General features: G+C 46.0%; 1 protein-coding gene across 1 annotated transcript in view; it reads right to left on the bottom strand.

Moving 5' to 3' along the window:
- The window catches only part of Lmcd1 (LIM and cysteine rich domains 1), a 64,370-nt gene that overhangs the window by 12,078 nt on the left and 25,853 nt on the right, over positions 1 to 26,439 (bottom strand). Inside the window, exons 2-4 of the mRNA XM_028863868.2 lie at positions 19,643 to 19,728; positions 14,178 to 14,433; positions 5,790 to 6,125 (exon numbers count right to left, since the gene is read on the bottom strand). Of these exons, the coding sequence (XP_028719701.1) occupies positions 5,790 to 6,125; positions 14,178 to 14,433; positions 19,643 to 19,728 (678 nt within the window). The remainder of the gene's footprint in view (positions 1 to 5,789; positions 6,126 to 14,177; positions 14,434 to 19,642; positions 19,729 to 26,439) is intronic.

Here is a 26,439-nt window from a genome sequence, read left to right on the forward strand (position 1 = left end):
GGTGTTTCCACCGTGCTTTTTGTCTCCCACTGTCAGACTGTCAGTGTGAGGATGGTGATTTTTCATTTGCTCTGAGGCTGTATAGACAGCCCTGCCTCTTAGTTCATTGCCCAATAGACAGACGTGCTTCTTCTGATTTAAGTCAACATGCCCCGTTTGTGGGTCTACCTGACATACTGGGCTTTGAAAGCTAGGCCTGGGGTCTGGATCTATGAACTGAACTGAGACTCATTAGAGGACAACTGTGGCCATTAGATAGGTGGATTCAGGCAGAGCTGTGTCCTGCATCCTGGCTGATGTCCAGTATTGGGATTCCCATGAATCATAGCCTCTTGGTGAGAGTTCCCCACACGGGGTTTAGAAAGGGCTCTGGCATGATACTCCTCTGTGAGATGCTATAATGAGGTTTTAGAGGAGGGACATGGCCTAGCTTAAGAAGCCTTTGGGGCAGTGAAGTGTATAGGAGCATGCAATATTACATGGTGGGAGATCTTGGGTGGCAGAGGATCATGATTCAGTGTCAAGGGCAGAAGGAGGTTGTAGAGTGATCAAAAACAATGTTAGATTCTATGCTTGTGTTTCTAGAACACAATGCAAAGGACCCTAAGAGTACTGGGTAGTAATTTTAAAAGCAGGGCTCCTTTAAGGTCATCCACCCACCCATCCACCCACCCACCCCCCCACCCATCCATCCATCCATCCATCCATCCATCCATCCATCCATCCATCCATCCACCCACCCACCCATTCACCCATCCATGTATGCATCCATCCATTTATGCATGCATGGGCCTCAGAGAGTAGTTCAGGCCCACACTTGGCAGTGAGGTTGCTGGGGACACAGCTTTATGGCCTGTTTTGCTTCTGAGTTGCCTTCTTTGGGACTCTTTCTCCTGCTTTGAGGAGACAGAGAACCCAGCTGTTTTATTCTGGAACAAGTAGCAGTACTATTGAACAAATACTGCATACTATTATGGAAATGGGATCTTGGACAATCTGCTTATTGTTTGTGCACCTGAGAGTCTACACCTCACCTGACTCTCATGAAATCACTCTACCAGGCAACTGTGAGAATTTAAAGAGATCCTGAAAGTCTGAGTGAAGCTTTGTGCTTACACAGTGTGAAAAGGGAATGCCACTAACTTCTTTGGCAAACTGCTATCCAAATTGTTCCCATCTTCCAGAGCCCACTGTAGTTTGAACATTGATTTACTTGTGGATCATGTTTGTGGAACACCAATCATCTACATCAAAGATACCCACTGTAGATGCAGAGATGAACAAGATCTGAGAATCTACAGATAGTGACAGATGTGACCCCACCAATGACACAGTGAGTTACAAGTTAAAATTGTGGTTGGGATAGGACGGAGAACTCCATCTTTCATAGTCATCAGACAAATTCATCCTAACAGTTTCCTCCTCATTCCCTGCTCATTTCTGACTATGGAATATGCCACTTAATGGCCAGTGTTGTTACTTAAATGCTTCCAAAATATCACAAATATTCCCCAGAGTTAAGTACAGGCAAGGCCCCAGAATCTCAGAGCATCTTTGCTCTAGTTTCATGATGAACAAATATGTGGGGTTTAGTCAAGGACAAGATATGCTCTCAGAACAGCATTTCTCCCTTGGGAATGGCAATTCAGAGAAGTCACAATGACATCAAGAGATTCTCTTCCAAGTTGGAATTCTTTAAAACTTACTCTTTAAGTACAGACAACTATTAAATGGTGGATAGTGGGCAGGATTGGCGTGGTGTCGGGGAGAACAGTTTATAAAACTAGTAACTACTATGGTAACTAGATTTAGTTTCTTTCAAAAATCTTTCACACATATTTCCATCCTAAGAAATGAGTCTTTTAAGTATTCCTGACAGGGCTTGGAGAGATGGCTCAGTGCCTGAGTTTGGTTCCCAGCACCCACATCTGTCAGCTCACAACCAACTGCAATTCTAGGTCCAGGGAATCCAACCTTCTCTTCTGGCCTTCACAGGCACCTACCTTCCCACATGTACATACCCACACAGAGACATACACATATACACATAACTGAAAAACAAGCCTCACTGTTAAATAATAAAGAAAAAAAGTCTTAGAAATCTCAGCTAAAAGAATATGAGGCTGTGGCTCCTTGGATGGCAATCCCAAGTTGGGACAAGGTTGGGGTGGAACTGGGGGGTACTTAAGGAACCTAGAGCCAGGAAGGACAGGGTAACCAGGCTCATGGGTTGCCTGACTTACTAGAGACTGCCAGCCTCTTCCCTGCAAGACATACTTCAGGGCCTATTAAGAGCTGCTGGTAGCAAAGGACCATGGGAGTATACAGCAGGTGACAACTAGTGCTCAGAAGGTCAATCTATCAGAACCAAGGGTTCTGTTGGAGGAAACCATCATGCAAGGTGTTATGGAATTACTGCCTTTTGAATGAATTGGCTGTCTCTTGTTGTAAACTTCTTGTGCAATAACAGCTATGATATTTCCCATTTACTGTGCATTTCCATGTTATGTGTACATGTAATCTCATGATTGCACCTCAGTCTTATAGGCACACATGATTGTGAATAGTCAAGAAGATAGTTTCTTATTTAGTCAAGAAAATGATTTCTTATTTAACTGTACATTTTTTATGATTAGAAACATACTAAAATATGCTTCATAATAGGTCTATTGTTCCATGTGGACTGTAGACACTTGGAGGTCTTGTTCTCCATCCTTAGCTACTGACAAGGCAAAATTGGCCAGACAAAGTGTCCTTGTAGGACTCTCACAGAGTAGAATTGCAGGTGCCTGGCCTTGTTGGATCAAAACCCTTCAGGAGAAGCCGGGCGTTGGTGGCGCACGCCTTTAATCCCAGCACTCGGGAGGCAGAGCCAGGCGGATCTCTGTGAGTTCGAGGCCAGCCTGGGCTACCAAGTGAGCTCCAGGAAAGGCGCAAAGCTACACAGAGAAACCCTGTCTCGAAAAACCAAAAAAAAAAAAAAAAAAAAAAAAAAAAAAAAAAAAAAAAAAAAAAAAAAAAAAAAAAACCCTTCAGGAGAATTACAGTGAACTAGAAGTGATAGTGCAGGAGTCTGGCCTTGGTATATCTTAGTCCTTCAAGCGATCAATTGCACCTATGCTGCCCTAAGCTTCCTCCACTGGCACCTTTCCACTCTGATTCAAAAACAACTAACAATTTGTATTGATTTCTATACCAGTTTTTAATGCAAGATTTTAGTCTCAGTAGACTAATTATATACAGGTCTTGAGATTCAGGTGATTAACAGAAACAGGCTGTTAACTGACTAGCCATGTCTGAATATTATTAATCATATAAAATAGTACATATATTCTTTGCCTTTTCATTAAATCTTTCATTGATTTAATTTCTTCCCTTGTAACCCTTGTAGCTATCCCTTTAAGAGATGGCCAGAACTTTTCACAACTTACAGCTATTGTCAATCACCAATTAAGCTGACCAAGTCTTTGCCAAGTGTGACTCTTATCAGAATACTTGTCCCTAAGAGTTTACTTTGTAGTTTTTACTAACAAGTTGTCAATGAATGGATATATATATATATATATATATATATATATATATATATATGAACAAAGAGAGGAAGTATGGTGATATTTTATTTGTACTGAAATGTAATTTTAATTTTATGTTAATAAAGTTGCCCTGGGGTCAGAGCTATTAGAGCCATAGCAAGAGCGTGGTGGTTAGAAGAGCTAGGTAGATTTCTGTGTGTTCAGGGATACAGCCAGTATTGGAGACATACGCCTTTAAGACCTGGAGGGCGGTACTTACAGGCAGTGATGAGGCAGTCATGTGGTTGGGTTTACAACCAATGAGAAGGCAGAACAGAAAGACTATTTAAACACAGACAAACAGGAAGTAGCTCTCTCTCGGGGAAGTTAGGAGCACTGCAGGAGGTAAGAATTTATCTCTGAGCTCTGACCTCTCGGCTTTGTCTTTTACATTGGCTCTGTGTTTTTTATTTTAATAAGATGATTGGTTACATCTACAAGGAAGGAAGATGGAAAGAACTAGATAGAATAATGAGAGAACAGAGACGAGACAGAGAGGAGCTAAGTATGAGAACAGAAAAGATGTGTAGATAGAATTGACTTGTAAGAATGAAGTGAATGGACAAAGAGCTTGGTGGGCTTAGATTCATTTGATATCCCTCAGATTAGTATCCTAGCCACTTGTATTTTCTGTTCTGCACCCTGGTAGAAATCTCCTCAGAGCAGGCACCTGTGGAGAATTTGTTAAGGGTCATGATGGCTAATCTTGGTTTCCATTTGCTGGGTTGAGAATTGTCTAGGGGATTAATAAAGTGGTCCTCTGGGGGTGTTTTCAAGGGCATTTCTAAAGACCATCACCTCATGAAGGCCTTGACCTAATAAATGTGATGACATTGTTGGGAGGTGACAAAAGGTAGGAGATAAGGCCTAGCTAGATCTTGTAAGTAAGTCACTGGGGACCTGTCCCTTGCCTTGGCCACTTCTTCTGCTTCCTCTCTCCACTTTCTGTCTACTGGGTGCTTCCCACCCACCTACATGATCCCTCCCCTGTGATGTTCTGCTCAAGCATATGGTGCCAAGAGACCATTGACTAAACCCTCAGAAACCACAAGGCAAAATAGAACCTTCCTTTCTTCAGTTGCTTCTGTCAGGAAATCTGACCACAAAAATGATGACTTGGCAAACAAAGGGATCCCTGTGCTGGGACGTTTTATAGTCAAATGTTAAGTAGGGGCAAAAAAAGGCCACCTGGCTGAAGGGCAGGGATAAGGCCCTCGGGGTAGAAACATGGTGGCCATCAGCCCCATGGTTCCACTCTTGGCCTGTGGAACAGCTTAAAGCAAATCTATCCAGGGGAATTTCACCTCTGAAACATTGGCTTCTCTTTTGTGTTTTTTCAACATGCCCTTCCTCCCACCCAGGGATGTGCATCTTCCATACTGTTGCTAGGGAAAATTGGCATGCACACAGCTGGAACCATGTCCTATATCTGACCCACAGCTTGCTCCTTTAGATCAAGTCCTCAGCCCAAAGTTCCCATCAGTGACCTCTCCTGGCTTGACTTCCTGGGACCCAACAGATGATGCCATGATGGACACATGAACAGTGTGAAACTCCCCTCTTCTGGCTCCCCTAGCTTGCTGTGTCAGCATGCACATGGAACTGCTATTAATATGTTGGTTATACTTTGCTTTCTTGAACAAGCTTACTCTTTAAGGGGGTGCAAGGCTCCTGCTCAAAGTCTATGGCTTGGGTGTCTCTGAGTTATTTCACACATGTCAAATTGAACCTTATCACATTCTCAAAACCTATCCCTACCCCAAGGGAGGCTAGATGCCTTTTCCCTAAGCTGTGGCCATTTATTAATTTGTGGCATTATCCTAGAGCAGTGGTTCTCAACCTTCCTACTGAGGCAACTCTTTAACACAGTTCCTCATGTTGTGGTGACCCCCAACCATAAAATTATTTTCACTGCTACTTCCTAACTGTAATTTTACTACTGTTATGAATCATAATGTAAATATTTTTGGAGATGGAGGTTTGCCAAGAGGGTTGCGACCCACAGGTGGAGAACCACTGTCCTAGACTGTCCTTTCCATGGCAGTAACCTGGTGTTATTTTCCATGAGTGATGTCTGACAAAGAGTAACAAGTACCTGCCTCCTTCACTGAACATGAATAAACACACGAATGAGAGGAGAATACGGCAAGATAGGACCCTGACAGCATAGCCCTGGCCTGGGCAGCTTCAGCCAGACCAACGACAAGGGACACTCACGTATTCCACTTCCTTGGATGGGTCTCCCAGGCTGCCATTGGTGGTTGGGGCAGTGGTCTCTGTGCCCTCTGGCTTTTCCTGTGTCTTGCCTTCCTCCTTGGGCAAGCCTCCCTGCCCTGGGAGGGCCACTTCGCCCACCCCAAGGGCCTCGCTCTTGTACTGCTTGACGAACTCTTCCATTGCTTTCAGCTCACTCTCCACAAGTCCACGGCAGCGAGAGGGGTCCTGGTCATAGATAGGGAGCTGATGCATGAGCTGGCGTCGGCGGTAGAGGGCGCCCTCGGTACCTGTCACAGGCTGCTTCTCCTTGGGGATGAGTTCCATGTACTGCAGGCCCTAGGGTGATGGAGTGGAAGAGACAGTGTCATACGGCTGTAGTTCATGGTCATGGAAGCTAAGACCCAAGCTATTTAAAACAAAAATCATGATCTTCCACCGCTACCAGTGATTGAAATACAAGTACTCCTTCCCTGTCCGCCTCTCTCCCTTCCTGTGTGTGTTGTGTGTGTGTATGTGTTCACATGTGTGTACATGCATGCAGAGGCCAGAGGCCAACTTTGGCTGCTGTTGTTCTTCAAGTGCCATTGTCCTGGTTAGCATTAGCTGTCAACTTGACCCAGCCTAGAAGTACCCCAAAAGACTCAGTTGAGTAACTGTCTTTATTGGTTCGTCTGTGGGCATTGAGGGATTGTCTTGACTGTTAATTGATGTAGGAGGGCCCAGCCCACTGAGGGAAGTACCATTCTTTGGGCAGGTACCTGAGCAAGCTAGCAAGCAATGTTCCTCCACAGGTTCTGCTTTGAAATCCTACTCAAGTTCCTGTCTTAACTTCCCTTAATTATGAACTCTGACCTGGAAGTATGATAATGTAATATAAATAAATGCTTTGCTCCCCTAAGTTGCTCTTGGTTAGTGTGGAGCAGCAGAAAGCACACAAGGACATCCATCCACCTTTTGTTTGAGACAAGGTCTCTCATTGGCTGTGGACTCACCACATATACTATATTGGCCGGCCATCAAGCCCCCGGGATCCACTTGTCTCTGCTTTTCTAGAACTGAGGTTCCATGTGCCATTGTGCCTGCTTTTTTAAAAAATGGGTGCTGGAGGATTGAACTCAGGTTCTATGCTTGCAATGCATCCATTTTAGTTAGGGAACTGTCACCTCAGCCTCATCATGTTTATATTCTACTTTAGTTCTTCTTTTACAAGTCACAAAGCAATCCCTTATCTCAGACAGGAATCCATAGGTTAAAGAAAGAATGCAAAAGGGAAATGCATGCCCTGTATCTTGCATGTGCTGAGATGCTTCTGTATCTTTCGCTTGGTGCTAGAGGCATGGATGCATACCTATGTCTGAATTCATCAAGCTGTAGGCCCTGGGGAATCCCTGCTCTATATGATGCTGTCCACTGACAGACAAAGCATTTTAAATCTCTAGGGAGATTTGACTAAGCCAGCACACATGCTAGGCAGGTGCTCTACCAATGTGCTACCGGTTTTGACAGGTGAGAAAGAAGCACTGACTTAATCTGGCAGCTGGCTCTCCGTTTGCTCACTGACTAGGCAGGGCTGTGCTGGCTGATGACTGCATCGTCTCGTTGTTCATTCCCCAGGCACTACTGGGATTTTCACTTTGGGATGGCATTAGGAAGAGAAAGGGTATCTGTCTACTCGTTTCAGTTTCTGTCAGAATGGAAACGAAGATCCGTTTGCTTCGTTGTCTGACGTGAAACGATTATGACGACAAGTGAGATGGTTAATGTGCGTTTTCAGCTGGACTGACTTTAGAATCACCAAAGAAACGCAATTTGGGGTGTGTTTATGAGAATGTTTCTAGGAAGGTTTAACTGAGGGAAGAAGATCCACCCGGAATGTGGGCAGCACCATCCCATGGGCTGTGGGTCTCAGAGAGAATAAAAAGCTAGCGAACACTGGCATCACCCCCTCCCCCCACTCTCTGCTGCTTGACTGTAGATGCAATGTGACCAGCCACCTAGCATTCCTGTTGTTATCACTTTCTCGCTGTGATGGGCTGTACCCTAAAACCACAGACATAAGAAACCCTTTCCTCCGCTCTGCTGTGCTTGGTCGGTATTTTGTTTCAACAACAAGAAAAATAAGGCACGTAAGTTTGCTTGTACCACCAAAGCAAAGTCACTACTTTACACCTCTTCTCTGTTGTTACTTTCTGGGCAGTAACCAGATGAAAAAAACCTTTGCAGAATCATGGCAACAGGAATGCAGAGGCTGACCTTACTTGACCTAGGTCTACAAGGTGCTGTCTTCTCTCTGGTCCTATAGTGGATGTGCTTTATGGCTACTTCTGCTGATGGAAATGCTCACGAAGGAAAAATCCTGTTCATCTCTTCTGTGCTTAGAAGCTTTGGCCAGCGTGTGTGTGTGTGTGTGTGTGTGTGTGTGTGTGTGTGTGTGTATGTGTGTTTACCTTCTAGTGCAACCATCCACTCCCCAAGGGCAGAAGTCCCTTAGAGTTTAGTAGCGAGAATGAAGGTTCTGGATTTAGCCCATCTTAGATTGAAATTCTTGTCCTAAGCCTGCTGGCTGTGTGACTTCAGCCACCTCCACACCCTCTCTCTGCACATGTTTCCCGGTTGCAAAAGTGAGCACCATGCAAGTCCAGCAGGCTCTGAGATTCGGTGACAGGCCCACACCACCTACAGCGTGATGCTCGCTGCTCTTCCTTTCCTGTCTGTGACTTTCCTCCTTTTGAAGTGCACTTATACTTCACTGCCGTGTTCGCTAACTGACACAGCACGGTGCGAGAAGCCTTTGGAAAACTCGCTAACGGAGATTCTCAAGCACAGTCCTCAGTTCTCCATGGGGCAGCTGTGGCACCCAAGAGTCTGCATGCTGGCTGTGAGTAGTCTCAGTCACCGAGGTGGAAAGTTCCTTCAAGACCTTTCACTACTATCAGAGTTTGAATGTGGAATGTCTCCCATGGCTCATGTGTCCAAAAACTGGGTTCCCTGTGGTGGTGTTATTTTGGGGGAGTTGTGAAACCTTTGGGAGGTGGGTCATTTAGAGGGGATGCCTTGGGATTTTATAGCCTACTTCTAGCTCCAGTGTTCTCTCTCTGCTTCCTCCTCTGCTGTGAATAATCATTGGCTGTATGCTCCCACTGTCACAGCCAGGAGCCCTTCCTACCACCAGGCTTTCCCCACCTTGATGGCTACACCCTTTCAAAATATGAGTCATGATAAATCCTCCTTCTTACACCGTTTCTGCCCTTTGTTCTGCCACAGCAACAAGGGGAAATGACGAATGTAACGACTTTCAATGAAACACTAGCAAGAAACAAATCTATGAGGTAAATCAACCGGGACCCCAACCACCTAGCGGGGGAATTGAGGCAAGGCAAGTTCCTCACACTTTGGGATTTTGAAAACTCACGAATTCCCCAAGAAGAAGTGCTGGGATTATTGGTGACACCTCAGAGGGGCTCGCGTGAGCTTCTACTTGCCCAAGGCTTCACCACGGAGTCTCATTTTTGGTGAAAACAATGCTCATTTTACATTCACTGGCTTTGTAGTGTGGATTATGTTCCCTTCCAAAATGAACGTTTTTATTTCATTTACCTCATGGGCAATACCCCTGATTAAAAGGAAAATCAATCTAGTTTAAAATTGCTTTCCTTGGAAAAGTATAATTAGATCATTATGGGAATATGGTATTTCATGGTTTATTAATTTTAAAATATGTGTCAGCACCTCCAAGAGTGGAATCGACAGGGTCTCACGTCAACAGCACTCCCCCATCTGTGTGACTGGTAATCGTCTGAATATTAATGTGTTTAAAATAACTATTGTTTCCTTCACAGCCAGAGATCTTCTGCTTAGTGGGTCTTAGGGATGGGGAGGTCAGAGGGATGTTAAAGGTCAAGGCCACAGCATGAGAAACTGAGAGGCCTGGCTCCCACTGTCCATTCTCTGCGAACCCAGCTGGCCTGAGTCTCGCCACCACTCAGTGCTGAACTCACTGGGAATTATGGGGATTAACATGTAAACTTCCACTGAAAATCGCACTGAGCAGCCAAAGCTACTGTCGGATACTAGTAAGCAGAGGGTCCACAATGTGAATGGTCACTGTTCCCCAAGATTCATGAGTTAATGATTTGGTTTCCCACTTGGTGCTATTGGGATGTGGTGGACACTTAAAAAGAGGTGGAGTGTAATGGGGCTTTTAGGTCACGTTGGGACAAGCCTTTTAAGAGGGTAGCGAGGGACCCTGGTCCCTTCTTTCTTGCTTCCTTGCTGTGAAGTGAGAGGCTTTACTCATGTTCCTACTGTAGTATCACATGGACCCACTTGATCACAGACCCAAGCTTCCAGAACCAGGAGCCCAAACAACCTTTTCCTCTTTATAAGTCATTTATCCTATGCATTTGTCACAGCAACAGGAAGCTGAATAACGTGGGAGAAGAACCTGGGGTGGGTATGTCCCAGGCCTGGTAGTCACTGGATTTTCTAATAACTAAATTCTGGAGAAGATAAGAGTCATGTGGCCAGCTTCTACTGAAGTCAGATTGCCATCTGACTGTGGATACCTTCCTGTTGACTGTGTCCTAGATCCCAGGAACCCCCCCCCCATCTGAGTCTTTGCTGACACAAAATTCTCATGGTACACTTGGTCAACTCCAGGTCCATCCGCACATGCCCGGTTGCTTTTCAAGTGCTTTCCCAGAAACAGGAGCTGGCTAGAATCCTGGGATTGTGGGGCAAAGGCTCAGCAACTAACTCATCTCCCCAAGTCCCTAACCCTGTGCACTCTAATTTTGTCATCTGCTAAGTTCAGGGCAGGTTGCATGAGTACTAGGAGAGGACTGGGGCTGTGAGGAGTAGTTTACTCCAGCTTGAAGAGGGACAAAGGGACAAAGGACTCCGCCTGGCCAAGGAGGTTGAGATCTTCTAGCTAATGCAAGGATAAATGGATTCCTTGAGATACCACACAGCTGCTGCCCCATCTGAAGGGATTCTTCTCTACCCTGTATTAAGAGGCAATGGGTGTGTAGTGACTTTTTGTTAGTTATTGGGAAATAACAGGTGACTGTGTTGCCTAGGTGGCTCTCAAGAATCGAGGCTCCATCCTTTGGGTGTGTAGGAATCATTTAGAAGCAGTGAAGAGATTTCCATGCATTACCAGATTGCAATAAGAGGGGCATTAAGTGTGTGCAGAAGGGAACCCTCAGACAGGTGCTTTTGTGCGCATAGTGGAAGCGGACATCTAGGGTCAGTCTCTCTGGGGACATTGAAGGGTGGCAGGGAAGGGGCTGTGGCCATCAAATGACAGTGAGAAATGATAGCTGAATATGCCAATGTCTAGGTCAAGGTATAGGGCCCTGGGGATGGATTAGGACACACTTTGGGTGGCCAAGTCTCCCACACGGCCCCTTTTGAGGGGCTGCCCAGGGACTGTCTTCGCCCCATTATCCAAAGAACAAGTTTGGGAAGGTGGAGGCAAGAGCTTTGCTACTCAGGCAACACCTCACTAGTCCAGTTGTTGAAGAAGCCCACTCGAAGGATTCATCTCTTGGGGGGAGTAATTGCTTTGATTGCTAGGGAGCTGGATTCCCCCAAGGTTAGTGGTTTAACAGTGGTGGGAATAGACCACAATACGGTGGGTGGATCTTACCATGTTCCAGGGATTTTTATAATGTACAGCTCTTAGAGATCTGCTGACCCTTTTAGTTCTCATGGAGACCTAAGAGGAAGGTACTGATATAATGTGGGAAACAGACACAGAAGGGTTGAGTAGGCCCTTGACTCACACAGATAATATGTAGTAGCAACAGCTTTGGACCCAGCAGCTTGGGTCTCAAGTTCTTTTCTTCCCTGTCATCTGGTTTCAGGATCCCCTGTCCCTAGGCTGTGTCTGTTTCTCTGGCCTTCAGTACCTTCCCTATCCTTTGCCAGGAATCCCATAGCATTGGTACTCATTGTCTTTGCACCTGCAGTGTCCCTTAACAACTCTGCGTGGCCCATGGGTATGTGTGGCTGCAAGTGGATTCTTGACTGGGCCTTGGGGAACGGGAGGTTTCTTTCCTCAGGATTCAGTGGTACTGCAGTCCTGCTGCAACTGTGTGGCTGGCTGCATCTTTGCACTGTCCAGAACCCTGCATGTCCACTTGCCATTAGTGCGTGCTGTGAGTCTGTGAGGTCTAGTCTTGCCTGTTTGCCATCACTTCTCTGTCCATGCTCATGACAGACATTGCTAGTTGATCCCTGATGAAAGGCTTATGATCCTGCTCAGCCCAGGCCTCCAGGCACTCACTATGGATTCTACTCCCAGTGTAGAATAAGATGGCAGAGTTAGAAGTCTGGGCCCCAGTGATGTCTGGCTTTTGTAAGACAATCTTCCAGATGTCTCTTTAGGAAGGTAGTTAAAGTCTCATGACCCAGACCTTTAGGGAGAGGCAGCCCAGCTGGAAAGACTCATCTCGTATTTGTGAATTTCCTGGGGGCCAGAGTAATGTTCTGCTCTGTGTCTGATGGGGACATCTCAGGTGGAGCGCCTTTGGAGTCCACAAGCATCGGGAGAAAAGTCAGCTGTGCTGAGAGCTAAGGCTCAGGCAAAGGGCTGTTTCCTGGGTTTTGTAGGAAAATACACCTGGGCTCTGGAGTCAGGACATGCAGCCCAAGGCATCTCTTCCTAAGTTTTCTCTGGCTGTTAGCTAAGGACAATAAATGAGTTCCATCTCACATGTCAGCCCCAGGTGACTGCACCCAGAGTCTGTATTAAGTAGGATGCTGAGGTACGATGGGCTCGGAGGGAGGCATATATATCACTGCTGATTGTCAGTGGTCACCTTGGATGTGACTGCAGATCATGAGGCATGAGACTCACAAGCCTGGGTGTGTGTCCGCTTCAAATGGGCTGTGACACACTCACCACGGAGTGGCTGTGACTTAAGGAGTGGCAGACATTCAGAAGACATACATGCAGACTGCTAAATAGATGCTGGCTCCCTCTACCTTCTTTTTCTTTCCCCTCCTTTCCTGGCTGGCAGCCAAAGACCACTCAAGCTTCTCTCCCTTCTTGGAAGCCTGCTTTCAAATAAGCTGACTCTTCTGCTTGCCTTCTCTCTCGCATGGCCTAGGTTGGGGTTGAAGGAATATAGGCTTTGATGGTGGTGGGCATGGAAGCCTGAAATCAAGGCTTGACTCCACCAAAATCAGCTGGGCATTTGGCTAGTTGAAGGTTCCCTCTGAGGCTCAGTTTCCCTCTAGGTACCTGATTGCAACAACAGTATATGTGTAATACATTAGGAAATTACATAAAGCTATGGGTGAAATAATCTTTGTTTGATGACCAATACACAGCAGTGCTTGATACAGAGGCACGGGCAGGCTGATGGGCACCAGCTTGGAAGGCTGATAGAGTCCTCTAGCTTTTATTCTGGTAGGGAAGGATGATGGACAGCCAGATTCTGTCCCACTTCCAATATTCAATCAGGCTCGACCACTTGGTAATGAAAACAGAGACAGGAGGGTGAACGAAAAGAGAGTGTTGGCCAGTGCCAGAACTGAGACCAGCCAGCTGGGAGGCAGACAGGAGGGCTTTGTAGTGTCAGGCAGTTTTACAAGGCAGCATTCACCATGGCCCTCTGATGGCTGCCCCTGATTCGATGGGGAGCATTTCTGGGCTTTCACCAGCTGCTTCCTGATACCCTCAGCCAGATCTTTATGACTTGATGGCTTGTGTCCCACTGAGTTTGTGAGCACCAACTGATGGTTTGCAAACTCTGGGAGCTGAGAGAGGACCAGATTTCTGGGTCCCCTGGCATGTTCTGGCTCTGCCACTGCTCTGATGCCACCCTCCGTGGCCAGCCTTCAGTCCTTTGCTTCACTTGGACAACTTGCAAAGTCACTTTATGTTTCTTGTGTAAGGGAATCTCTCTGTCTTGCAGGGTGATGGAGTTCATGAAAGCTTAAGAGCCATTCATTCATTCATTCATTCATTCATTCATTCATTCATCTAAGATCAAGAGGGTTGCATGTCTGAGGAGGGAGGACTGCTCTTCTGTTTTCCCATAGATTTGTTGAGGGTTCCAGATTATTTCATATGGAAATGAACATCTCACAGAGAAAAATGAGCATTCAGAGAACTGTGTTAAACCATTCCACTGTTCAGAAGTGAGGAGCCCCAAAGACATATTGAATGCCCCTGAATAGAACTGGGAAGCCCTCAAGAATTCATATAACCACCTCTCTCCATTCTGTGAATGAGAAAAATTGAGGCCCAGCCTGTCTTTGTGTCATTACCTGAAGCAGGAGCAGAGCTGAAACTATGGCCATTTCTACCTCATCATTGAGTTTCAGCAGTCCATGACCCAGATCATACTTAACAGGGTAGGAAGAGGCCATTCTTACCAGTTTCTGGGTGACTCCTGGAGGAGCCCACTCATAGGTTATGGTGTCAAAGGTGGGGTCTTTGCCAGTGGCGATGGGGTTGGTCATGATCATGCGGTTCCTCTTATAGATGCGGATGCCGTCTCCACCTTTCACCCGGGCAGTGAGAGTGGCATACTTGGAGTCCATCAGCAGGCGCCCAATTTTCCGATCGTCCTCCAGGTCAGAGCTCAGACAGTGCTCCTCCTGGCTGCATTTACAAGACTTGCATATTTTCCTGGGGGACAGTGGAAAGAAGTGCGGTCATCCTACAGAGAAGACATGCTTTGGATGTAGCAGCAGCATCTACTGTTTTGTACCCAAGCACAGAGCTTCATGTTATTAACCTGGAAAGAGTGGCAACAGACAGACAAGGTCTTTGGGGCAGTACACCTGTCTCTTTTCTGTCTGGCTTTGAGGAATTCAGAATGCAAATATCATCTGAGAAGGTTGTGTTCCATGATGGTTGTCAACAAGAGCTGCAGTTTCCTCTTGGTGGTTACCACGACAAAAGCAAATTTATTCAAAATGTGTGTGGACTGTGGTCTGAACCTGGCCCCTGACTTTCTTTCTACAAATAAAGTTTTATTGAAACATGGCATGCTCATCTATTTGTATGCCTACCCTTGGTTGCTTCGGGGCTAGAATGGCACAGTTGAATAGTTACAACAGAGGCCCTCTGACCATCAAAGCCTAAAATATTATTTGGCTCTTTACAAAAAAAAAAAAGTATGCTAAGTTCTCTGCTCTTAAGAATCATTAAAATTGTCCACTATGATTCATGAGCTGCATAAGTTCTGGTTGAAATTCTTCAGCATGCCCACTGAAGTGAGATCTGGTGGGAATTTTCTTCAGATTTGTGGACAGAAGCCAGGAAGAAGGGAGTGTACCGAGTAAAACCTTCCAGCTGGGGAGATTGATGTCCCTGGAGGGTGGCTCTGTCAGGGGCCCAGGAGGAGGAAATACATTCTGGGGAAGTTTCAAGTTTACTTGAAAGCTCTGGTGCCTTTCCCTCTGACAATTAATAAAAGAAAGTGTTTGACTGTTTTGTGTCATGCTGTAAAGGTTTAGAGCTCCAGAGAGTTCCATGGTGTGAGAAGGAAAGTGTTCTCCTCTCCCTTCACAGGCCTGTCACCATAGGCTTGCTGTGCAGTGTCCCAGACGCCCCAGTGCATGCAATTTAAGAGATTGTTAAAAAAAAAAAATGTGAGCGATGTTAAGACCCACCGCAGGGATGGGGGCAAGGCATGGGGGCTCGGCTACAGATGTGTGGTGGAGTCAAAGCAACTTGAAACAGCCCTGTTTGCATTTACATCCGGCTGTCACGGGTATCACTGGATAGTCTTACAGCCATGGTCACTCAACTCAAATCACATCCCTCAGTGGTTAGTTAGCAACGTTGGCAGTTGGCAGTTTCATTGTCATGGTTAGGAGGCAGGGTGCCCCTGTCATCTAGTGGCTAAAAGCTTGGGATGTGGACAAAAAACATCCTCTGCTTCAGGCTCCATCATTGAAGCATCAGCAGCCCCAGCACTTCAATCGTGTGGGGTGGGGGTGGGGGAGACGTGCATCTCAGTTGAAGAGGAGGTGTAACTGGAACCTCCAAGGAGCTCACGACTGGCATGGCAGAAGGAGAGGGAAGTGTAACGTGGAGCAGGAGAAGGCTGAACTACAATGGAATTAGGGGGCATGGGGGTACTTCTGCTACCCTTGACTCACTCCCAAATGTGCGTAGGTGGGACACCAATGAGAGTTCCGTGCTTTGTGCTCTGGAGTCTGGAAACAGTTGAGTTAAGGAAGCCTAAAAACAACTAATTTCTGTTTCGTGTCAGGCTGCATCTTGTGTGGCTTGATGGACAGAATGTTCACATCTGGTGTATTGTCATGTAGAAGAGTTAAATCTATGACCTGAAGGATTTGTCCCAGCCCCAAAGGAGACCACGGACCTTAAGGGCACTGCAGGTTGCATGTGAGAAGTCTTTTCTTTTTGGTCCCACAGAAAGGAGTTCCCTGTTATGTGTAAGTGGGCATCTCATTCACAGTCCATTGGAGTCTCTTGCCCCTCCTTTTAAGAGGCAGGCTGGAAGACCAGTGATGGACAGTGATAGTCATTTTCACTTGAGAGGTGACAACAGCAGACATGGAAAGAAAAGCACAATGTCATCGCTTCTCGGCCTTTTGGCTAAGATCAAGTGAAAAGCACAGTGTGTTGGCACACAGGACGGCCCCAACTGTAAATCTTTTGTGTTCCACTTGACCCTATATGTGGAACCTGACAAGGAGGTTGCTCGGGGCTGTTTTTGTTAATGTGGCATCCCGGAATGCTACCTGAGCCACTGGGAATGCAACTCATTTGAGATGGGGAAAACATTAGCAAACATGGGGATGTTCTCTGAGGTTGTGTCCATGATAGTCCTGCTCTTCTTAGTGTTGGGCACACTGCTGCACTGTGACAGTCGAGGAAGACACCTTCCAACTCTGCCCTAGCTCTTGTTAGGGACCCATATGTGAGGGAGACATACACATCCCCCAAAGAACCTAAGTGGCATTAATGTGGCCAATTCTCCTCTTCTTGGGCAGGCAGATAGGCACTGGCTTTCCTTTTAAACCAGGTTGACAACGTTCAGTCATTTAATTATCTCTTGTGATTTGAATATGAAATATCCTCCATAGGCTCACGTTTGGATAATTGGCCCCCAACTGATAGTGATGTTTATGAGGTTATAAAACTTTTAGAAGTAGAGCTTTGCTGAAGGCGCAGTATCACTGGGGGTGGGCTTTGAAATCTGATGGACTGATACCACTTCCTGTTTTCTCTCTCCTCTGGGCTGCCAATGCAAGGTGATGGGCCAGCCTCATCTTCCTGCTGTCATGCTTTCTCCGCCAAGATGGACTATATATACCTTCTAGATCTGGGACCCCAAAATGAATTCTTTTTCTTAAAGTTGCTTTACTTGGGGGTATTTATCACTGCCACAGAAATTAAACATCAACTAATACAGCATCTTCATCAACTGACTTGTGAAAACTGGGACATGAAGATGTGTGGAAGTGTGTCCCCTCTGAGATGCTGTGGCATCTCTGCATCAACGTGGGTTGAATATAAACTCCTCGTATGGTCATTCCAATGCAAGGTGACATGTGTTATATAGGACCTCCAAATTCAGTCTGTGCTTCTCAAGAAATTCACTTGATATTCAACCCATGGGCAGGATGACAAGGAAACGCAAGGGTTAAAACAATGCAAGGAGACGTCTGTTCCTAGGAAGCATGATGGATAGGACCAGATTGCTTTGCCTCCGTAAAAAACTAGACGACCAAACCACATACACTACAGGATACACTACACATACGTTTTAGGATGCTAGGTAGCAGCAGCCCAGGACTGTGCATTGAGTGAGCATTTACTCCCTATCTCAAGAAGTTTACAGAGATCATCTAGCTGTCCACAAAGAGCTGAAGAAATTCCTCAATATTGTCTGAGACCTGGTGGAAGGAAGATTTAGGACTAATAGGATTCACAAAGGATAAGGTAATTTCCCTCCAGGCTACAATCTGCTCAAATGGCTAAAGCAGGAATGAATGGATCCTTGCTGCTGGGGTCAAGTCAGCTGAAGGAGGAAGTTATATAGGGATAGAAGCCTGGGTTATATGACTTCCAGGGTCCCTTCAATGGAAGACCATGTGGGCTCCTCTGAGACTAAAGCCAGTCAGGAAACAGAGTAAATGAATGGGGCAGTGCTTCCAAAGCTTACAATCTGTCATAGTGCAGACATTTAAGAGCATGAAACTGTGTCTCATTCAGGCCTAAATTCAAATCACGTCAGTTAGTAAATTCTTCCTAATCACCCACCTGTACATACTTGCAAAAAGGAGAAACACTATCTAATATATAATGTTGATTAACATTCCAACATAGAAGAGTTTGCTTATTAATAAGTAGGCTGTTTTCTTTTGAGATAGGGTGGTCTCATGCATGGCAGATACTTTTCAAATGTAATCTCACCGTGGATACCAGCATCTTAGGAAACACCTGGGGAATTTTTGATCCCCATTGAATGCCCAAGCTATAATAAGACGCTCAGAACAAAAGCCCTTGGTTTGCTATGGTGTTCTATGGAGTGTGGCCCCTTTCTCTGTGGTGGCAGGGACAGTCCCCCAGTTTGTGTCCTGCACAGCTCTAGAGCTACCGTCACACAGATGCTGACATGAAGATTGCTGGGCCCTTGTGTTCACTGGCAGCCTCAACGTTGTTTCAGAGCCCTCAGAGATAAAAGAAGAAAGACAAACTCCAGAACTCTGGCTGGACCTGACACTCTTCATGTACAGATAGGAACCACAGGATCTGGTTTCCTGGCACAGTGGACAGAATGCCTTTGACTACGTGCGTGTGTGTGCATGCTGTGCGGTATGTGCGCATGTGTGTGCCTCTGTGTGTGAAGTCAGAGGACACTTTTGGCGTCATTCCTCAGGTGCTGCCTTTCCTGTTATTTGAGACAAGGTCTCCCATGGCTTTAGAGGTTGCAAGGAAGTTATACTGGACTTTACCCAGAAAGCTAGCCTGGGTGGTCGGTCAGGAAGAACCAAGGATCCTCCTGCGTTTGACTCCTCACAGACAGTCGAGCTTTGGAAAGGGAGATCAAGTCCACGTGCTGGCAAGGCAAGCCCTTCACTGATGGAGCTATTTCCCCAGCTCGACCTTTGACCTCTGTTTCAGGAGCCACACCTAGGATAAAATCCACCCCAGGGATACTGCTTCAGTGAGGTGAGAGCAAGCCCATCTTCAGACCCGAGAGGGGACAGTCCTTCCCCAAAGGCATCCCCAGTCCGTCTTCCCATAGTCCTCCGTTGTGGCTTGTATGTAAACTCTCTCCAATAGGCTCATATGGTTGAATACTTGGTCCCAGCTGGTAGTTGTTTTATACGGTTATAGAAACGAGGTGGAGCCTGACTGGATTGGAGGAAGTGGATCCAGGGGAGTTGGCCTTGGGGTTTTCATAGCCCAGCTCTACTTCTTGTCTGGCCTTTGCTTCCTGTTCCACTAAGATGTGCTAACTGCACACTCCTGCCCCCATGCCTACCTTTCCATGGCAGATGGTGTCCCCTCCAACTGTGAGCCAGAAGAAACCCTTCCTCCCGTAGATTGCTCCTTGTCAGATGTTTGGTCACAGCAAGGAAAAAAAAATCCTTGCTGGACCAGCTTGATAGCATCTACCTTGAGATGGTTTATGAAACGCAAAGCGACTTTCCCTTAGTTTCGCTCCCCAAGATCTTTACAACGTTCACTCATTCCCTGAGTTAGGACAGAGTTAGGAGGGCCCCCATTCCCCAGCTGCCCTTCCCAGCATGTACCCGCCTAGCCCGAGCCAGCAGAGAGAACCACCCACATTTTTGGAAAGGACAGTCAAGAAACAAAAGCAGACAGTCCCCTTGACCAAATGCGTTACCTCCACGAATGAGGCTCGAAGCCGGAGCACATTCCCTTGCACCTCAGGCAAGCCACTCTGGCGGACGGCGGCTGGCCCAGGGACATCTGGAAAAGGAGACACAGAGAGGGTGTTTTCCTTCACATTGACCTCTGGGAGACTTGGCATAACAGCAAAGGGACTGCGCGGGGTTCAAAGGGCCCCTGATCAATATGCTGCCACTCACTGTTTACTGGGAACAGGGAAGAACATCCGGGAATGAGGCCATGGACGGCAAGTGTTGAAGGGCGGTGTCCTTCCTAGTAAAAGCTGGACTGGGGCTTGCTGCCAGGCTCCAGGGCTGTCTCCGAATGCCTGGGCTGTCTGGAAAGACTCCTGTGAGGGGCCATCTGCTTCTTTCCCCACCTTTACTCATTCCTGGATTTGTCTATCACTGGAACGGAGTCTTCCAGAGTGTCTCCTTCACCGCCTTCTGATTTACTGATAGGATGTGACTGAACCAACACTACAGCCACAAAGGAACCTGTTCCCAGCTGTTTATGGCTCGGAGCAGGACTTCAGAATTTTGCTAATGTACCAAAAACAATCTCATGAGCATTTGAAATGGAGGAAGGGCAACCCAAGGCAGGTTTTGTTTTTCATCACATGCCCTAGGAAACAGGAGTGCATTTGGCAGCCATTGCTACCGTGGTTAGATCCAGTGGCTCTGGTGGGGCCCTGGAACCAGCAGCTGTACCCACAGGCTCACCAGAAATGCACAATTCCTGTGGTCCCCTTTCATCACACTGCCCTTGAACAGAATTCCCAGAAATGTATTCCGTTAAAACTGGAGAGGCGATGGGTTAGTGACGAATCTGCAGGCTGAGGAACTTAACCTAGTTTTCCCTTGGGGTGGGGGTGAGGGTGGGTGTGGGGCAGACTTAGTAGAGGTGTATGTGCCATCCTGTTCTTTTCAGAAGCAGGCAGGGCTCCACCCGTTAAAAATGTAAAGGAATAAGCTCCTCATTTTAACAGACGCACAGATGGCATAACATTTACTCAGTGGCTACTCTGTGCCCTGCATGGGGGCTTTAACATTAGGTGCTGTATGTCCTAAAGTCATGCACAAGCCAGGGGCTATAGAGAGGAAAGCTCAAACTTCTCATTTGCAAACGGCTGCTGAGTAACAGCAAGGGCTAGGCTGTGGTCTAGCTATGGTCATTGCTATGATTTGGACATAAACGTCAGGTGTATGGAAGAAGGCATCTGTGAAGAAACCCAGACGGGAGGACCAGGGAGGCTTCTTCAACCAGGTCACTTGGGGATTTAGACTGCGCAGGCTGAATCGATAGAAAATGGAGAGAAGGGAAGCCTGGTTGTGGGAAGAGACTGTGAAGAGAACAAATGGTAGAATGTGTCTTGTGGTGTGGCAATCGGAGTGTGCTTCTGGGGACATTTCTGGTTCCCTGTGTTGTGTTGTGTCGTGTTGTGTGTGTGTGTGAAGGCCAGGGGACCATGATGGGTATTGTTTCTCCTCAGGCACAACCCACACTGCTTATGCAAGAGAGTCTTACCCTGTCCTGAGCTCACAATGCAGGCACAGGCTAGACTGTCTGTCTAGTGAGCCAGCCTATCTACTTGTTTCTGCCTCTCCAGCCCTGATATTGCCAGCATGTATCACCACGCTGGCTTTTGTTTATGTGGGGTCTGGGGGTAAAACTCAGGTCCTCATGCTTGTAAGGTAAGAATTTTAGTGACTTTTCTATAGCCTTCTGTTTGGTTTTAAAAGGTATGTGTGGAGGTAGGGGTCAGGTGGGGACCTGGTGAAGTTTGTTTGCCAGTGTTAGGATTCAGCACAGTGGTCCTTTACAGTCTCTCTCTCCTGCACCCAGATCTCCCAACAACTAGGCCAGCAGTCTAGTTGAAGGTATTCAGAGGACCGTGCGTTTATATTGGTGTCTGATTAGTACTAAAATCATGTTATACTTTTTTCCCTCCTGAAATGGGTCCTACTACGTGTTCCTCTCTGGCCTCAAACATGAAATCCTCCTGTCTTAGCCCTTTGGGGCTTAAGATTACAGATCTGTGCTAAGTATGGGCATTGAGATGGCTCAGATCACTATCTCCTTAAGTCAAGGGCCCTGTTCTATAGACAGAACTTTGTTCCTTAAAGCTATTGGCCTGCGTGTGTGCTCACATCCACCTCCTCTCCTCCTCCCCTACACCTTGAACTATACTAGCTGAAATATAGCAATCTTTCCACACTTAATATTTGAATGGTTCCAAGTTGACTTAATTCACAATAAGGCTTCACTGTTGGAGTGTTTCAGATATGCCCAGAGGCCTGGAAAGAAGACATTCACGGAAGCATTTCCTAAGTGGCACAGCAGGCCTGAGCAGAGCTGATCTTCTAATGAGGGACTATTTAACAGTCCTCCCCCAGGAGAGGATTAGTTTTGACGACTGATCTGGAATTGAGCCTCAGTGTGGCTGCTAGCTCCTGTTCGACCGAGAAACAGTGATGTAAGACAGTGCTGTTCCTAAGTGTGACAGCCTGTGATGTGGGGACCAGCCTCCCTGGGTTAGGTCTGGCATTTATCAGCTATGTGTGTGACTGGATGCAAGCCATTGTTCTGCCAGATTAGGTTTCTGCTTTGTAAAACTGGAAAACCACCTGGGTGGGGCTGCCTGGCTCGTGTTCCTGACAGTTGTCACTTGTGAGATGTTACAGAGCGGTTCACAGCAGCAGGGTGGAAGTGAGGATCACGTGATCAAATACAAGTGGTGGCTGCAGGATGTGCAAAGGCTTCTAACCTTTAAGATGCCAGCCTGTGCTAAATGCAACAAGAGAGTCGGGGAGTGAGCCCCTATTTCAGGGAGAAGAGCCCCAGTGAGGGATCAGGCTGGCTGGGTTTAGTACCACTTTTGTCCCTCCCTCTTACTGTACAGGACCAATGGCTGAGTTTGTTGAGTCTCTCTCTTCCTGACTCACTGGGATAATAGAAACCCACATGTCTCATGGAGTTGCCCAGAGAGTTAAATGAGAAACTGGAAAGGATTTAGCGCACTTATTATGCACCGAATATTTGCTGTTGTCGTTAGATCTTATGAAAGACAGTTTGAAAGACCTTGAATTGGCTGTTCTGAAACTTTCTTTCAAGCCTTTGCTTCCTTGGGGACTTCTGGGGAATTATTTTTGGAAGGGCAGACCCCATATGTTTTTTATTCTCCACTTTCTTCCTTATCTATTTGTTGTCTCTATGATTAGATTTAAGATGTAAAAAAGCAAGAAAGCAAAACAAAACACGAGGCCAACACAAGCTCCATGCTTTGTGATTAAGTCATTAAGCAAGGCTGATTTTAGCTTCGGCCCTTGAGAAACTCTTTTGGTTTTGTTCTGTTTTCTATTAATTAAACTTGTTTGTTGACAATCTCATATATGTATAATAAACACATTCTCATACACTCACCCCATCCTCTCTTACCTCCCCCACACCAGGCCAACCCACGCCCCCTCCATCCCTACAAATCTGTTTCTCACATCATGCCATTCTGTTTTGTGATTTCCTGAGTTTTAACCAGGGTTGCGTATGTGTAACCATGGCTCGGAGCTGTCCATTGGAGCCTGGTGGCCACACAACAGGAAAGAGTGACATACCACTTCCTAGACTATCCGTAGTTGTGATTTCAGCAAAATGGTCAGGGCTCTATGAGCCCCTCTCCCATCTGCGACTCACTGCAGACAGGCCAGGCATATGCAGGCCCAACTTAGGTACCTGTGTCGTACCTGATCATCTCTTTCAGTGAAGCTGTTCCTAACCAAGAAAGGCCACATTTTTAAGCAAGTGATGATGGAAGAGGTCTATCCTTGAGTCAGGTAGCCATAGCTACATGGGTATAGGAAGCAGAACTCAGTCTCCAGCCTGCCAGTGGCCCAGTTTCCATGACAACAAATGTTCTAGAAAGAAAAATAAATGGCCTTGCCAGGAAGAGTTACATTTGGGCAGTCAGGCCATGCATGCAATGAGTTTTCTGGCTGAATGTTCAACACACTGAATAGTCACTTGTTCGCTTCATGCCGATCGCTGGAGCCAGGCAGACCTAAGTATCTTCAACACAGAGAAAATGATGTTGAGGAACGGTGAGGGGAATCAGCCGACCGCAGAGCTCCAAACAAGATCCTCTGGTTAATAAACAGTGCACTTCTCTGATGTAGACACTGTTGATGGATGGCACTGTGTCTCCCAGCCTCTCCCAGTAGCTGAGAACTGAAGCTTAAGGGAACCATCCCTTTAACAAAGGTTTCTTAGAATGCAGCGTCTAATCCGAGTTTTCTCTTGAGGAGAAGAAAGCACATTTTGACAATGGTTTTTGGCTCTGGTTTGGTAGAATGTGGTGCATGTAATATAATGTCTTGGAACTGAGTCATCCATTTAATTTTTTTTAAAATTTATTTATTTTCTTGTTTTTACTACCAAACCAAAGCTTTCCCTACCTCCCCTCTTCCCGGCCCACTCTACCTCCTTTGAAGACTTTAAAGGACTTAGGTAGCTCCTGGAGGTATAGGGAGCAAGAGACAGCCTGGGGACTCTACACACACACACACACACACACACACACACACACACACACGAGCATGCACGCGGAGGCCAGAGGGTAGCATTGAGTACTCTTCTCTATTGTTCTCTCCCTTACTCTCTGAGACACTGTCTGTCACTGAACCAGTAGTTCACTAATTCAGCTGGAGTGTCTAGCCACTGAGTTCCAGAGATCTGCCTGTCCCCACCCTTTCCCCCACCCCAGGGTTACAGGCAAGCATCACCACTCCTCAGTGCCTTGCTTGTATGCAAGTGCTGATGATCCAAACTTGGGCCCTCATGCTTGGCACTTCATAGACGAGACCGCCTCCCCCACTCCCCAGGAATTGTCCTGACAACAAAATGTCACCGAGAGCAGTATAGGGTTGAGAGGAAGAAGAATTTAAGAGGGAGACTGCAGTGTGGAGTTCTGGATGGACATGGGACTTAGAAAAGAAGTATCCTGCTCAGTGTCCTTCTCCTTGTGGGAATCATGTACAATGAAAAAGTTGTTTGTAAAATGAGATACATATGGACCATTGTTTCAAATATTATCAAGATTTTGGTAATATGGCATAAAGATGGCTGACATAATCTTCCAATGCTATATAATGGCAGGAGGGCACTGGCTATTGGGCCCCCCTGAGTCATGTATCATTCAGCGACATCCATTTCCCTCAGCTCTAATACTTAGTTAGCCTGCATGCTGAGTCTAGTTGCAGTTCTTGGTCCTGGGAGACACAAATAATCTCTCTGTTTTTTAAACTTTCACCCCAAGATTGTGATTTATTACCCTGGAAAACATTAACTAGTTTTGTAATTGGTCATCCATCTTGTCTTAACATTAAATTACCTGCAAAGACCTGATTCCTTAAAGGGTTTTGAGCTGGTCCCAACATCTTGCAGGTTTTCTCATTTATGAGTAAGAGGTTCTCTTGATTATATAAAGGTCATGGTCTTACCATTTGACAGTGGTCTATTAGTGCTAGCACATGGCCTCTGACTATCCCGAGTGTTTCCTGAGGTAATATCTTTCAAATACATGCTGGATTCTACCCGACAGGGACTGTTACAAGTAAGTCCTATAGATATAGGTCATTGAGGATTACTGACTAACCTATTAGGTCACTTAAATCAAACTCACAAGAATTCCAGTAGCAAACAGGGAGTGAAAATGGAGATAAATGGAGCAGGTTGAAGTTATGAGAGGGTCGAGAAAGAGCCAGTATTACATTCAGACAAACCAATCCTAAAACTATCCCACTACTATAAATATCCCCATAATAACAGCTTTACAGTCCACCAAGTGATTTCACTTCCTTAATCATTCTTTTTGTTAACAATTAGGGTCAACCTTTGAAGACTGCCATTATTCCTAATCAACAGATGAAGAGTAACTCTCCCATTCAGAATGGTCTGGAATATAGCCCTTTAGGGAAGGGAGGGGCTTCTAAATCTACTCCTGTGTGATGCTCTGTCTTTCTGATGATCATGGATATAGCTAACATTTATTGAGTACATATTTTGTGCCAGGAAAATGTCTAGCATTTACACACTATAATATTACATGTAATATTCCACCAATCCTACCAAAGAGGTACTTTTTATTATTTTCATTTCTAGATTGCAATACTGAGGTCCAGAAGTATCTATGCTCTTCTGGAAGATTGATGAGTATAAGTGACTGAGCCATGCCATTACACCAGTCAGGTTTTATTTTATGTGTTCCCTCAGCCAATGGGCTATAGAGCATTCCACCAAGAATACTGTACTTTACATTTTACAAGTGGGGACACATCCCTATCTTGCTTGGTCTTCATAGTGATCCCATGAGGAAGGTATTTTCCATTTTGCTCATGAGGAAAACAAGTCCATAGAACTGATGGGATTTACTTCCTTGGACATAATTCACACATGAATTATGAAAATCCAGGTCTGACTCTCTACCACACCAGAAGTCTCCAGGTCCCTGACAGTTTTCACTGAAGGTGTCCTTGATTCTGGGAATCTGGGAATAAAAGGAGGGAATGCATGTCTGTAGGGTCATGAGGTTGTTGTGGAATAATAGTTTAAGATGTGTTACATTTGTTTATACTGTGGAATATTTGTTTAATGATGCAAAGATGTGTTGCATTCTTTTATGTTGCATTTGTTTAACTCTGTAAAGCTGTGTTACTGTGCCTGTCTAAAACACCTGATTGGTCTAATAAAGAGCTAAATGGCCAATAATTAGGTAAGAGAGAAGTAGGTGGGGCTGCCAGG

This window comes from Peromyscus leucopus, chromosome 3 (genome assembly GCF_004664715.2).
Source record: "Peromyscus leucopus breed LL Stock chromosome 3, UCI_PerLeu_2.1, whole genome shotgun sequence".
Taxonomy (NCBI): domain Eukaryota; kingdom Metazoa; phylum Chordata; class Mammalia; order Rodentia; family Cricetidae; genus Peromyscus; species Peromyscus leucopus.